At 36.5% G+C, this 15,237-nt stretch overlaps 1 protein-coding gene across 5 annotated transcripts in view; it reads right to left on the reverse strand.

Annotated features, from left to right (window-relative positions):
- Positions 1-15,237, reverse strand: part of INVS (inversin) — a 156,689-nt gene that overhangs the window by 50,377 nt on the left and 91,075 nt on the right. For all 5 annotated transcript variants that reach the window (XM_023727460.1, XM_023727458.1, XM_023727459.1 and 2 more), the window contains 3 exons: positions 14,282-14,437; positions 12,971-13,200; positions 8,661-8,767 (listed from right to left, as the gene is read on the reverse strand). In XM_023727460.1, coding sequence (XP_023583228.1) covers positions 8,661-8,767; positions 12,971-13,200; positions 14,282-14,437 — 493 coding nt within the window. The remainder of the gene's footprint in view (positions 1-8,660; positions 8,768-12,970; positions 13,201-14,281; positions 14,438-15,237) is intronic.

Consider the following 15,237-nt stretch of genomic DNA (forward strand, 5'->3'; position numbering starts at 1 on the left):
AGAACCTTCTAATGGAGAGGAAGGCAAGGTGATATCAAGTAATAATAGACTGCTTCAAACTTAGAAAGATAAGGGTAAAATTCACGGTAACCACAAAGAAAGTTAACAAACATACTCATAAAAATAAAGAGGAAAAACATAAAGTCTCAGCAAAAACAAAACCTACAAAAACAAAAGATGAAAGGAAGGAAGAAGAACTAGATTTCCTGGGTCGGTTCTGGATTGAAAATTGCATTTGAAATATTTTTATTATGAGAAATTTCAAGCATAAACAAAAATAGAATAGCATAACAAACCAGTGTATACTGAGTACCCAGATTTAACAATTAGCAAGATTCTTGCCACATTTGCTTCATCTAACCCCCTTCTTTGTATTTTTGCTAGAGTATTTTAAAGCAAACCCCAGAGCTTCTATCATTTAACCTCTACGTACTTCAATATTCATCTATAAATAAAATGGTCATAATCGCAATGTCATTATTGTACTAACAAAATTAACAAGAATTCCTTAGTAAAATCTTAATCCCATTCCATATTAAAACCTGTCCAATTTTCCCAAAAATGTCTTTTCTACAGTTGGTTTATTAAAATCAGGATTCTCAGTCAAACCTAGCACGGTTTTCAAGATTGAAGTCTATACCTAATATTTAAGCAACTGACCACATTGTAATTATTACTACCAAATCTATCTTCATTCCAATTTCAATTCAGAAACATTCAAGTGTTGTAAATATTCCCATCAGTGTTGGAGTATGGCTGTCAGATGGTTATTGACCGAAAGCCAGCAGTAGTTGGCAAAAATTATGTCTATACAGCACACATCAAGTGGTTAGTGTCAATGCATGAGAAGTAACAATTAGCACTACATTGATGGTAACCAACCAAGATACAATAATGTAGATAAAGACAAGAGATAAGATACAATTGGACTTGCCAGGCGGGAATGGTCTGATGGGATGAGTGAAATACCTAAACTGGAATGTCAATAAAGATAAAAGGCAGTGCCAAGTTCTGATATTTGTACATCAAAATGTGTTGTTGATGAAACATTAAAGGAGACTGGGATATTGCTACTGCCTCTTTATATCTACAGATTGGCAAGCACAGTTAAAAAGATTTTTCCTTTGGTCTTCTAGTCTGTAATTAACATATGCTTACTCCAGGAGGCAGTAAGTACCTTAATTCATGAGGTCACTTAGGTCTGAACTTCAAGACTTAATATATAAATGGGAATTTCAACTACAAGGAATATATTTTTCATTGCTTTTTTACAAAAATAATCAAGAAAAAAAAGCAGTCAGTAAATATTGTTATAAAATAAATTCTTTATATAAATAAATCATCAGTAGTTCTTAGGATTCTTATTCTTTCCCTTTGTTTTTCAGGGTTTCAAAGGGTGAAATCTTTAGCTCTCTCACATATCTGCTTTAATGTCAAAACCTCAGCCTTGAGGATTCCCCTTGGCTTTCCAGCATCCTTGAATATCCAAACCCCTAAATCTTCAAGTCTCTTTTATTTTTCGGTTGTCATTTGACTATAAGAGAGTGAGTTTTTTCTATGATCACTCCCAAAGCAGGGCACACTAGTCTGCTTTATCTTATTCTGCATGTACTCTAAGAGTTCCAGAAGTATTTACTAAGCATCTATTTCAAAGCATTGTGAGAAATACAGAGTTGATGATGAACCTCAGAAGTTCTATGCTAATAGGGAAGACAGACTGCATAAAACTATAACACAAGGCTAAGTGCTATGAAAATACACAAAATGAATGGCAGAACAGAAGAGAGGACAAATGACTGTGAGATCAAGGCAGTCTTCTTAGAGGAGACTATTTGAATGATGGAATGACACAATTATATTAGGAAGGTTACTTCGGTAGCAAATTAATTGAATGAAGATCAAAGGCAGGAAAACAGTCAGGAGGCATCGTGATAGTCCCTGAAAGAGTCAGTGAGGCCTAGAATTAGACAATATTGCTGGTAATGAAGAGGGGAGGATAAGTATGAGACATTATGAGGACATGATGCGAAGGATGGGGGAGCAAGATAAACAGCTTTTTGGGCTTGACTGACTAGGAGAAGAGTGATTTGATGCAGTGTACAAGAGAGGTGATAAACTTAATTTTAAGTATACTGAGTCTAATGTGCTAGCAACAGAGGTAGGGGAATCCAGTAGGTTGAGACAATGTGAACCAAGGAGAGACACTGTGTCTGAAATGTAGATTAAGAATGCATTAGCACCCACGAAACTGCTGAAGCCTTGGTGGTGGATCAGATCACTAAAGGAGATAGGCTAGAGAGAGGAGATCCAGTCCTTGAAGAAATGCCTATATTTAAAAAATAAAGACTGATTGATAAACCATTGGCCAAACTGACAAAAGAAAAACAGGAGAGGAAGCAAATAACCCAAATAAGAAATGAAATGGAGAGGGGAGGGGTGGGGAGAGAAACACTAAATAGACAATAGATAAGTGGTAACTTTGGTGAAGGGTAAAGTACACAATACTGGGGAAGCCAGCACAACTTGTACAAGAAAAGGTCATGGAAGCTCCATAGACATAAGGTGGTCGCTAAGCCACATTCCTGACCCCACAGTAGGGACAGGATATATTGTGGCTTCAGATGAGGACTGTCTGACTAGGACTGACTATTTCTTTACTCTTTACATTGTTTTAACTTCAGGAAATTCTGCAGATAAGGGTCACAAACAAGTCCAGGAGAACCGGTGCCAGATCACCAGGCATGCACAGATAGATGAGAAAACTCATGCACAGGAACCAAAAGACTCATGTCAAGGAACAAAAAGTCACCAGACTTACGTCATTGGGTGATAGCTGAGCCCACATGAAGCAAAGGGTCTGTCAGTCACTTCCTGCTGATTCCTAGTCCTGCCCCACAATGAATAATCAGCAAGGAATCGTGAATATGTATAACCTCCTGATTCTGCTGACTGTAACAGTCCTATAAAAGCTGATTCCCACCCAGTTTCAGGAAGCCATCTTTGTGACGCAGGTCCCAGTGAGTTCCTTTACTTGGCCGACTAAATAAACGCTTTCACCATGCCTTAACAGCCGTGTCCGCTTCTCTGTTTAGACAGGCTGCGTGGAGCAGGACCTGGACCTGATCTGGTCCTATTCTGGCTCAGGTGGTTACAGACACATCCAAACTCCCTGAGGGACCGAAAACTGCTGGGCTGAAGGCTGTGGGGACCATGGTCTCGGGGAACATCTAGCTCAACTGGCATAACATAGTTTATAAAGAAAATGTTCTATGTTCTACCTTGGTGAATAGCCCCATCTGGGGTCTTAAAAGCCTGTGAGTAGCCATATAAGATACTCCACTGGTCTCACCCCTTTGAGAGCAAGGGAGAATGAAGAAAACAAGATATAAGGGAAAGACTACTCCAAAGGACTAATGGACCACAACTACCACGGCCTCCACCAGACTGAGCCCAGTACAACTAGATGGTGCCTGGCTATGACCACTGACTGCTCTGACAGGGATCACAACAGAGGGTCCCGAACAGAGCTGGAGAAAAACGCAGAACAAAATTCTGACTCACGAAAAAAGACCAGACTTACTGGCCTGACAGACTGGAGAAACCCTGAGAGTATGGCCCCTAGAGACCCTTTTAGCTCAGTAATGAAGTCACTCCCAAGGTCCACCCTTCAGCCAAAGATTAGACAGGCCCATAAAACAAAACAAGACTAATGGGGCATAACAGCCCAGGGATGAGGACTAGAAGGCAGGAGGGGACAGGAAATCTGATAACAGGGAACCCAAGGTCAAGAAGAGAGAGCATTGACATGTTGTGGGGTTGTTAACCAGTGTCATAAAACAATATGTGTACTGTTTAATGAGAAACTATTTGATCTGTAAACCTTCATCTAAAGAACAATAAAAAAATTAAAAACAAACAAAAAAAGAAATGAAATGGAGGACATTACAACAGACCCAACTGAAATAAAAACGATCATAACAGAGTACTATGAAAAACTGTACTCCAACAAATCAAAAATCTAGAGGAAATGGACAACTTTCTAGAAACACACTACCTACCTAAACTAATACAAACTGAGGTAGAAAATCTGAACGGACTCATAAGAAGAGAAGAGATTTAAAAGGTTAAAAAATAAATAAATAAATAAATAAAACTCCCAACAAAAAAAGTCCTAGCTCAGATGGCTTCACTGGAGAATTCTTCCACACATTCAGAGAAGAGCTCACACCAGTACTACTCAAATGATTTCAAAATACAGAAAAGGAAGGGATACATCTAAATTCATTCTATGAAGCCAGCATAACCCTGATACCAAAACCAGGCAAATAAACCACAAAAAAAGAAAATGATAGACCAATATCTCTCATGAATATAGATGCAAAAATTCTGAAAAATTCTAGCCAATAGAATTCAGCCTCATATTAAAAAAAAAAAAAAATGACACAACCAAGTGGGAGTCATACCAGGTATGTAAGGATGGTTCAACATTAGAAAATTAATCAACGTAATCCACCACATAAATAAAACAAAAGAATCACACGATCATCTCAATTGATGCAGAAAAGGCATTCGATAAAGTTCAACACCCATTCCTGATAAAAACTCTCAATGAAATAGGAATAGAAGGGAAATTCCTCAACATAATAAAGGGCATCTATACAAAAGCCAATGCCAACATCATTCTCAACAGAGAGAGGCTGAAAACATTCCTCCTGAGAACATGAACCAGACAAGGATGGTTCCTTTGTCACCACTCCCATTTAACATTGTCTGGAAGGCCTAGCTAGAACAATAAGGCAAGAAAAGAAAAAAAAAAAAAAAGGTATCCAAATTGGTAAGGAAGAAGTAAAACTATCCCTATTAGCAGATGATATGATATTATCCAGGAAAAATAAATAAATAAATAAAATCACTGCTGTCAAGTTGGTTCCGACTCATAGTGACTCTAAAGGACAGAGCAGAACTGCCCCATAGGACTTCCAAGGAGCAGCTGGTGGATTCAAAGTGCTGATCTTTTGGAAGCAGGTGAACTCTTTAATCACTGTGCCATCAGGCCTCCATACTATACATAGAGAACCCAAAAGAAAACTACTGGAACTAATAGGAAGATTCAGCAGAGTAGCAGGATATTAGATAAACAAAAAAATCAGTTGGATTCTTACACAGCGATAAAGAAAACTACGAAAAGGAAATCAGGAAAGCAATACCACTTATAATAGTCCCTAAAAAAACAGAATACTTAGGAATAAATCTGACCAGGGACATAAAAGACCTATACAAAGAAAACTACAAAACACTACTGCAAGAAACCAAAAGAGACCTACATAAGTGGAAAAACATACCATGGGGCTCATGGATAGGTGGACTCAACATTGTGAAAAAGTCAATTCTACCCAAAGCAATCTACAAATACAATGCAATCTCGATTCAAATACCAACAGCATTCTTTAATGAGATGGAAAAACTAATCATTAATTTATATGGAAAGGAAAGAGGACTCAGATAATTAAAGCATTATTGAAGAAGAAGAACAAAGTAGGAGGCCTTGCACTCCCTGACCTCAGAACCTACTATGCAGTTATGGTAGTCAAAACAGCCTGGTACTGGTACAACGACCGACACACTGACCAATGGAACAGAATCAAAAACCTACATGTAAATCCATCCACCTATGGTCACCTGATCTTTGATAAAGGTCCAAAGTCCATTAATGGGGAAAACAGTCTTTTTAACAAATGGTGTTGGGGAAACTGGATGTCCACCCGTAAAAAAAATGAAATAGGACCCATTTCACACCATATACAAAAACTAATTCAAAATGGATCAAAGACCTAAATATGAAACCAAAACTATAAAGATCATGGAAGAAAAAATAGGGTCAATGCTAGGGGCCCTAATATATGGCATAAATAGGATACAAACCATAACTAACAATACACAAATACCAGAAGATAAGCCAGATAACTGGGATATTCTAAAAATTAAACACTTATGTTCATCAAAAGATTTCACTAAAAAAGTAAAAGGAGAATCTACAGACTGGGAAAAAATTTTTGGCTATGACATATCTGACAAAGGCCTAATGTCTAAAATCTATAGGAAAATCCAACACCTCTACAACAACAAGACGAATAATCCAGGTAAAAAAATGGGCAAAGGATATGAACAGACACTTCACAGAAGAAGACATTCAGGTGGCTAACAGACACATGAGGAAGTGCTCACGATCATTAACCATTAAACAAAATCAATGAGTCAATTCTGACTTTTAGCAACCCTATAGGACAGAGTAGAACTGCCCCATAGGGTTTCCAAGGAACGGCTGATAGACTCAAACTGCTGACCTTTTGGTCAGCAGCTATAGCTCTTAACCACTATGCCACAAGGGCTCCCATTAACCATTAGAGAGCTGTAAATCAAAAGTTCATTGAGATACCATCTCATCCTAACAATACTGGCACTAATCCAAAAAACACAAAATAACAAATGTTGGAGAGGTTGAAGGGAGATTGGAACTCTTTTGCACTGCTGGTGGGAATGCAAAATGGTACAACTATTTTGGAGAATGATATGGTGCTTCCTTAAAAAGCTAGAAACAGAAATACCATATGATCCTGCAATCCCACTCCTAGAGAAATAAGAGCCGTCACACATACAGACATATGAACACCCATGTTCACTGCAGCATTCCTCACAATAGCAAAAAGATGGAAACAACCTAAGTGCCCATCAACAGATGAATGGATAAAGAAACTATGGTACATACACACAGCGGAATACTACACAAGGATAAAGAACAAGGACGAATCTGCGAAGCATCTCACAACATGGATGAATCTGGAGGGTATTATGCTGACTGCAGTAAGATAATCACAAAAGCACAAATACTATATGTGACCACTATTATAGAAACTCATGAAAGAAACAATCTTTGATGGTTATGAGGGAGGGGAGGGATGAGGAGGAAAAAATACTAACTAGACAATAGATAAGTGATAATTTTGGTGAAGGGTAAGACAGTACACAATACTGGGGAGGTCAGCACAACCTGACCAAGGCAAAGTCACAGAAGCTTCATAGACACATCCAAACTCCCTGAGAGAACGAGTGCTGAGGGCTGGGGATCATGGTCTCAGGGGACACCTAGCTCAACTGGCATAACATAGTTTATAAATAAAATGTTCTACATCCTACTTTGGTGAATAACGTCTGGGGTCTCAAAAGCTTGTGAGCGGCCATCTAAGATACTCCACTGGTCCTACCCTGTCTGGAGCAAGGGAGAATGAAGAAAACCAAAGACACAAGGGAAAGATTAGTCCAAAGGACTAATGGACCACAACTACCACAGCTTCCACCAGACTGAGTCCAGCACAATTAGATGGTGCCGGGCTACTACCAACAACTGCTCTGACAGGGATCACAATAGAGGGTCCTGAACAGAGTGGGAGAAAATTTAAAACAAAATTCTAATTCACAAAAAAAAGACCAAACTTACTGGTCTGATAAAGACTGGAGAAATCTCGAGAGGATGGACCCTGGGCACCCTTTTAACTCAGTACTAAAGTTACTCCTGAGGTTCACCCTTCAGCCAAAGATTAGATAGGCCCATAAACAGTAACACACGTAGTTCAACCATGTATGCAAGACTAAATGGGCACACCAGCCCAGGGGCAAGGAGGAGAAGGCAAGAGGGGACAGGAAAACTGGACAAATGGAAATGGGGAATCCAAGGTCGAGAAGGGGAGAGTGTTGACATGTTGTGGGGTTGGCAACAAACATCACAAAACAATATGTGTATTAATTATTTAATAGAAACTAATTTGCTCTGTAAACTTTCACCAAAAGCACAATAAAACAAAAATTAATAAAATAACAGAAGAAGATCCAGAAAAAATGGAGAAGCAGCAGACATGAGTGGAAGAGAATCAGGAAAATATACTGTCACAAAAGCTTAGAGAAGATACAGTTTCAATAAGGTAAAGAAGAGGAGTCAGTAGAACCAGGTGATGCAGAGTTCAAAGAGAATGGACAGAGAGTACAACACGTGATTTTTCAGTTAGGAATTTCTTAGTGACCACCCTGACACAGATTTCATTATAGTGGTGAGGATGGAAGCCAGACTGCAAAGGCATGAAGGGTGAGTATGAGGAAATGCAGGCAGTGAAGACAGTTAGAGAAGGAAGACTATAGGCAAAGAAGAGGAACTTCAGAAAAAAGAGAGTTAGAAAATAATAAATGGAGGATATAACTAATAGGGAAAAGTTCTGAAAGAAGTGGAAAGATGAAGGGTTTAACTCCAGAAAGGAATGATATGCCTAAAGAAACACACTCCATTGCCCTAACAGAATTTGGTCCTGGTCAGTCAGGACCCCCCTGACCTTGTGCTAGCCACAGCCAGAAGGCCTAAGTTTCCTCATCTGTAAAATGTAAGCTTGCCCTAGGTAATATCTAAAGTTTTTAATAGTTACAATATTTCATGATTCTAAATTAATATTGCTTGTTATTTTTATTCTTTTCTTCTGGTTCAAGATTTCTTAGTGTTGTGTTGCCTTATGAGTATGCTTATTATTTCTGAACCAATATCTAAACTTGAGATTTTCTAACCTGGCAGAAAAGACATGAGATGAACAACGTGCCGTTTTTTTTTACCAGCAGCTTACCTCTCTTCATTGTTCTCCATCTGATTAGGGAAAGCAGCAAAATCTAGTAGTAATTTAATGGCATCAAGGTATCCATTGTTACAGGACCAATGTAAAGCTGTTCTTCCCTACAAGTAAGAATAAAAAATCAAGTACATCTGGAGTAAGTGTTTTTGGACATATGTTACTTTTGCTAACTCAAAAATATAAATAATTCTCCCCTAAACTGCTTCATTACAAAAGAAAAAATATTAAGTATAAAGTGGAAAAAATGGATGGCGTTGTAACCAAGTGATCAAAATTAACACTACCTCAAGGGGCATCATATGCCTCTAGGACAACCTGAGAATCATTGAATACCACTTGTGTAATATTCAAAACAAAAATGTAAAACCTGTATTTAATTATGAGGAAACATAGGACAAACCCAAACTAAGTAAGATTCTATAAAATACATGGCCTATATTCTCAAACAATTTCAGTGTCATGAAACATAAAGAAGTAAGGTGTGAAGCATTGCTAGAGATAAAGAGGATATTTCGTAATGTTAAGGAGTCAAAGAGGAAAATATCACAATCCTAAATCTGTATGTACCTAATAACATAAATATATAAGGTAAAACTGACAAAACTAAAAGGGGAGATAGTGAAATCCATAATCATAGTCAGAGACTTTAACTTATCTTTTACAATAGTTGATAGAACAAACAGACAAAAGAACGTAAAGATATAGAAGACTTGAACAATACAATTAACAAATTTGGCCTAAGTGACGTATACAGAACACTGCATCCAACAAGGACAGAATTAGCACTCTTTTCAAGTGTACATGGAACACTTACCAAAATCAGCCATATACTGGACCATAAAGAAAGTTTCAAAATACTCCAACAAAAGATCGAAGGAATTCAGACTATCTTCTGATGACACTAAAATTTAGCCAGAAATCTGTGTGGTAGGCAGAGTAATGAACACTTCCTCCCACCAAAGACGTCCTTGTCATAATCCCTGGAACCTGTGACTATCTTATGTTATATGGCAAGAGGGAATTAAGGCTGCAGATAGAATTAAAATTGAAAGTCAGGTGACCTGTAGATGGGGAGATTATCCTGGATTATCAAGGTGGGCCCAATGTAATCACAAAGATCCTTATAAGGGAAAGAGGAAGTAGGAGGGTGAGCATCAGTGATGCAGCATGAGAAAGACTGGACCAGTCCATTGCTGGCTTTGCAGATGGAGGAATGGGGTCATAAGCAAAGGAATGTGGGCAAAAGTCAAGGAAACACTGTCCCCTTGAGCCTCCAGGAGGAATACATACAACCCTGTGACACCTTGATTTTAGAGAGATCCACTTTGGACTTTTGACATGCAGGACAGTCAGATAATAAATTTGTGTTCTTTAAAGACACAAAGTTTGTGGTAATTTGTTAAATCAACAGTAAGAAATTAATACAATCAGTAATAAGATAATGAGAAAATGCCCAACTTCCTGGAAATTAAACAATCTACTTCTAAATAATTCATTGGTCAGAATAAATCAAAATAGAAATTAGAAAATATTTGAACTGAATAATAGTGATGGTAAAACTTATCAAAACTTGTAGGATGTAGTTAAAGCAGTGCTTAGAAGAAGTATGCTTAAATGAACATATTATAAAAGAATGGTGAAAAATCAACAATTTAAGATTTCATCAAAAGAATCGAAAAAAAGAATAGCAAGTTAAACCTGAGGAAACTGGATGGCAGGAAGTAATAAAGATAGAAGTAGATACCAATGAAATAGCAAAGAAACTTAAAATATAGAAAATCGACAAAGACAAGTTCTTTGAAAACATGAATATGTAAGAAGGAAAATTAAACAAGAAGAGGAATAAATGCATTATCAATATATGGAATGAATAAGAGGAAATTAATACAGATCTACAGAGATCAAAAAGATAATAAGAGGATATATGACCAGCTTTATGCAAATATATTTGACATTTTGAATAAAATGGATAAATCCCTAAAAAAAAAATTAAACTTACCAAAGCTGAAAGGAAAATAATTAGAAAACCTGAAGAGACTTATAACTATTAATGGAATTGAATCAGTTATTAACAACTTTTGTACAAAGAAAACCCTAAAACCAGATGCTTTTACCAGGGAATTCTTCCAAATATTTAAGCAAAAAGTAACACCAATCTTACACAAACTCTTCAGAGAAGAGAAAAAGAAGAACTACTTCCCAACTTCTTACAAGGTCAGCAGAACCTTGTTACCAAAACCTGACAAGTACAATACAAGAAAGGAAAATTAGAGGCCAATCTCTTTCATGAATATAGATGTAAAAATCTTAAGCAAAACATTAGCAAATAGAATCTATCAGTATATAAAAAAACATGATTCATCATAAATGGGGCTTATTTCAGGAATGCAAAGGTGGCTTAAGATCTGAAAAATCAATTAATGTAGTCAATCAATGTAATTCACCATATTAACAGAAAAAAGGGGAAAAATAATATTATCATGTTGGTAGATACAGAAATAGTATCTGACAAAAATGAAACACATACCATGATTGAAAAAAAAAAAAACAACTACAAAGTCTTAACTAGAAATATAAAGGAACCTATAGCAAACATTGGAAACCCTGGTAGCATAGTGGTTAACAGTTCGGCTGCTAACCAAAAGGTCGGCAGTTGAAATCCACCAGGTGCTCCCTGGATACCCTATGGGGCAGTTCTACTCTGTCCTATACGGTCACTATAGGGTCACTATGAGTTAGAATCGACTTGATGGTAATGGGTTTTTTTGTTTTTATAGCAAACATCACACTGAATGGTGAAATATTAAAAGCTTTTCCCTTGAAGTCGAGAATAATTTAGGAAGTCAGCTATCACCAATACTGTTTAACATTGCATTGTAGGTCCTAGCTAATGCAATAAAGCAAGACAAAGAAACGAAAGGCATAAGAATTGGGAAGGAAGAAATAAAAATTTCAATTATTCACAAATGACATGATTGCTTATGTAGATAATCCAAAACAATATACAGAAGAACTTAATATATTACTTATGTAAGAAACTTGCAACATGGTGAAATATAAAAGCCACTACACAGACTATAAAGGTCCCTGGGTGGTGCAAATGGTTTGCTCTTGGCTACTAACCAAAAGATTGGTGGTTCGAACCCACCCAGCATGGCTGTGGAAAAAAAGCCTGGTGATCTGCTTTGGTAAAGATTACAGCCAAGAAAACCCTATGCAGCTCAGTTCTTCTCTATTACAATAGGGTTGCCATGAGTGGGAAGTGACTTCATGGCAACAGGTTTGGTTTACAAACTATAAAAGATGTATCCCTAATTTCCGTGAGGACAAGGACCATATCTTACATATTTTTCATTATCTTACTTTTACATATAATAAAATTCTTGATAAATCATTTGTTGAATGAGGTCCCTGGGTAGTGCAAATGATTTGGAAATCAAACATGCTAGTATTTTTAAAAAGTTAAAGTAATTAAAATAGCAAAAAAAATTAATACTAGCTAAATTGAGAGAAAATAATACATTCCTATATAGCTGAGGGAAGTACAGATTAACCCACATCTTTTAGAAATCAGTTCAGCAGTATATATCAGAGGCTAATCATATTCATACCATTTGTTGCTTTAATTCAGTCATATAAGGAAATAATCCTCCCAAAAGTTACATGGATAAAGATGATTAATATAACATTCTATAATAGTAATAAAGCATTAAAAACAGGAAGTTACTTATTTAATTCTAAAAATTTGGGTTAAAGGCATAGTTTGGATACTGACTCCTCAACTTAGTAACTATCACCTCAGGCAAATTACTTAAGCTTCATAAGCTTTAATTTCCTCATCTGTAAAATGTGAGTAATAACAGTAACTATATTATAGGGTTGCTGTGAGGAACAAATGAGTTATTACATATAAAGCTCTTAAAATTTAGGATATTAAGTATTCATGCTTATGAAAAAGAGTATATATCAAATGGAAAAATGTTGACAATCTGAGGTAGACAAAACATGTTTGTAAAATCATGTTTATATGTGTGTGTACACACACACACACCCCTCTGCCCTGTATATATATTTTATAATTTTATAAAAGTTAGAAAATTATTCCCATTCTGTATTGTAGCTATATTAAATTACATATGGATATAGACAAAGACTGGATGAGATAATCATGGACAAATAAAAATCATTTACGACAGATGGATTTCTGGGTGATCACTTAGTAAGCTGTTGTTTTACAACAAAGAAGAAATACTCTAAACATTCTGAGAAAACTTAATTGAATTGAAAAGACCTGGGATTTCTACCTCTTTGTCTTGAATGTTAGGGTCTGCATTATTTTCCATGAGTACTGCCATACAGTTGATATATCCTCCATATGCAGCACACTGCAAAGGGGTTCTTCCTGCATAATCTTGCACATTTGGATTGATTTTATTTTCTATCAGTATCTGGCAAACATCAGCATTTCCTCCCAGTGCCGCCCAGTGTAGAAGAGAATGTCCATCTTGGTCAACTAGATCTACCCTTGCTCCACCTGGAAAAGCAACAATATAATGAAAATATCTAACATATGGAGCAATTATAAAAAAAGAATAGAAATCATTCCTCAAAAAGTTAAACATAGAATTACCACATGACCCAGCAATTCCACTTCTAGAAATAATATACCCAAAAGCAGGGACTCAAACACATACTTGCACACCAGCATTCATTGCAGCATTGTACACAACAGCCAAAAGATGGAAACAATCCAAATGCCCATCAACAAATGAATAAACAAAATGTGGTATATACACACAACAGAATATTATTCAACCATAAAAAGGAATGAAGTTCTACTACAATATGGATGAATCCTGAAAACATGCTGAGTGAAATAAGCCAGACCAAAAGGACAAGAATTGTATGAATTCAAGTATGCGAATTATCTAGAACAGGCAATTTCTTAGAAGCAGAAAGTAGATGATAGGTTAGCAGGGGTAAAGGGGTGGGAACAATGGGGAATTATTGCTTAAATAGGTACAGAGTTTCTGTTTGGGGTGATGGAAAAGTTTTGGAAATAGATGGTGGTGATGATGGCACAACATTTTGAACATAATACCACTGAATTGTACACTTAAAAAGGTTAAAATGGCAAATTTTATGTTATACATATTTTACTACAATAAAAAAAAAGAAGTCAAAAAATATAACAACAGTCCAGTACCATTAGCAAAATACTTCCAACATACATTATCTATTTCAGATTTTTATAATAAGTCTGTGATTTCTTCAGGGTATGAATCATTCTCATTTTATACAAAATGAAACTGAGAATCAGAGAGGTGAACTGACTTTTCCAAAATGAAACAACTATCAAAAGGTGGAGCCAGGAGTAGAATCTGCATTTCCTGATGTCCTGCTGGAGCCCTTGTGGCGCAGTAGTCAAGCATTCATTTTATCCTGTCCTATAGGGTTGCTGCGAGTCAGAATCGACTTGATGGCAATGTTTTTTTTTTTTTTCTGTCCTATTACCCACTTGACCTCTTTGATACGTAAAGTTTTATTTTAAACTGAGCTTGCAAGAATGCTTACATTTTGAGAGTGACTTATTATAAGCACTCTTAACAACTAACCTTTAATAAGTGTCTGAATCACTTCTTTATGTCCCATCTCACAGGCTCGGAAAAGTGGAGTATGTTTCATAACATCAGTAGCATCTACTTGAGCATTATTTTCCAATAATAGCTTCACGGTGCTTACATGGCCAGAAAGGGCGGCAGCATGCAAAGCTAAAAAGGAAACAAAAGAAAAGACAAATTCTTTAATAACAACTTTGCCTTTTTCTTGTTCTAATTATATATCTTTTCCTCTTTTGATTTGCTCATCATTTTGGCGAAATGCAATCTAATCTTCAAGATTTTCTACTTTATTTCTCACTTTTGTAGATTTCTTGTTTCCTTCCTATGCATATGTAACACTCATACTTTCTTTCCTTTTACCTTTCTTATCTCACTGTTTTCTTGTTGTTCTGAAATGGTATCCTCTTCTCAGTTACTAGTTTATTATCTTTTCCTCTTTCTAAGACAGCAAGAGAAAAAATAATGACAAAAATAAAATGATTTAAACAGTGCAGACAATTCTGCCTACCACTCCACTCAAATACACAGTCGTATGATTAGAAACTTCGGTCTACTGTTCCTTATCGCTTTGGTTGCTTGTGCTGCTGCCTTGGTGGTATGGAACATATGTGCATCTCGATGCATTGAGTGTATTTTTCATACAGTATTGCTCCAAATGCAAGCCAGCTACTTCTTTAAGGCTCAATTTAAGAAACAGCAATTCGTTTCAACATTGGAGGAAAAACTGAGAGATGGAATGTGGGCTCCTCTCTGGTGTCTTCCTAAGGAGTTTTAAAGAGTAATTTTGACTATAGGTGATTTTCACATTATACTGACTCCTGCCTATGGTTCTCCACTGTTGTTGCTGTTAGGTTCTGTTGAGTCGATTTTCGACTCATAGAGACCCCACGTGACAGAGTAGAACTGCCCTATCACTTTTTAGGTTTGAATTTGCCAGGATAACAGTCTAG

Source organism: Trichechus manatus, unplaced genomic scaffold (genome assembly GCF_000243295.1).
Source record: "Trichechus manatus latirostris isolate Lorelei unplaced genomic scaffold, TriManLat1.0 scaffold00016, whole genome shotgun sequence".
NCBI lineage: Eukaryota > Metazoa > Chordata > Mammalia > Sirenia > Trichechidae > Trichechus > Trichechus manatus.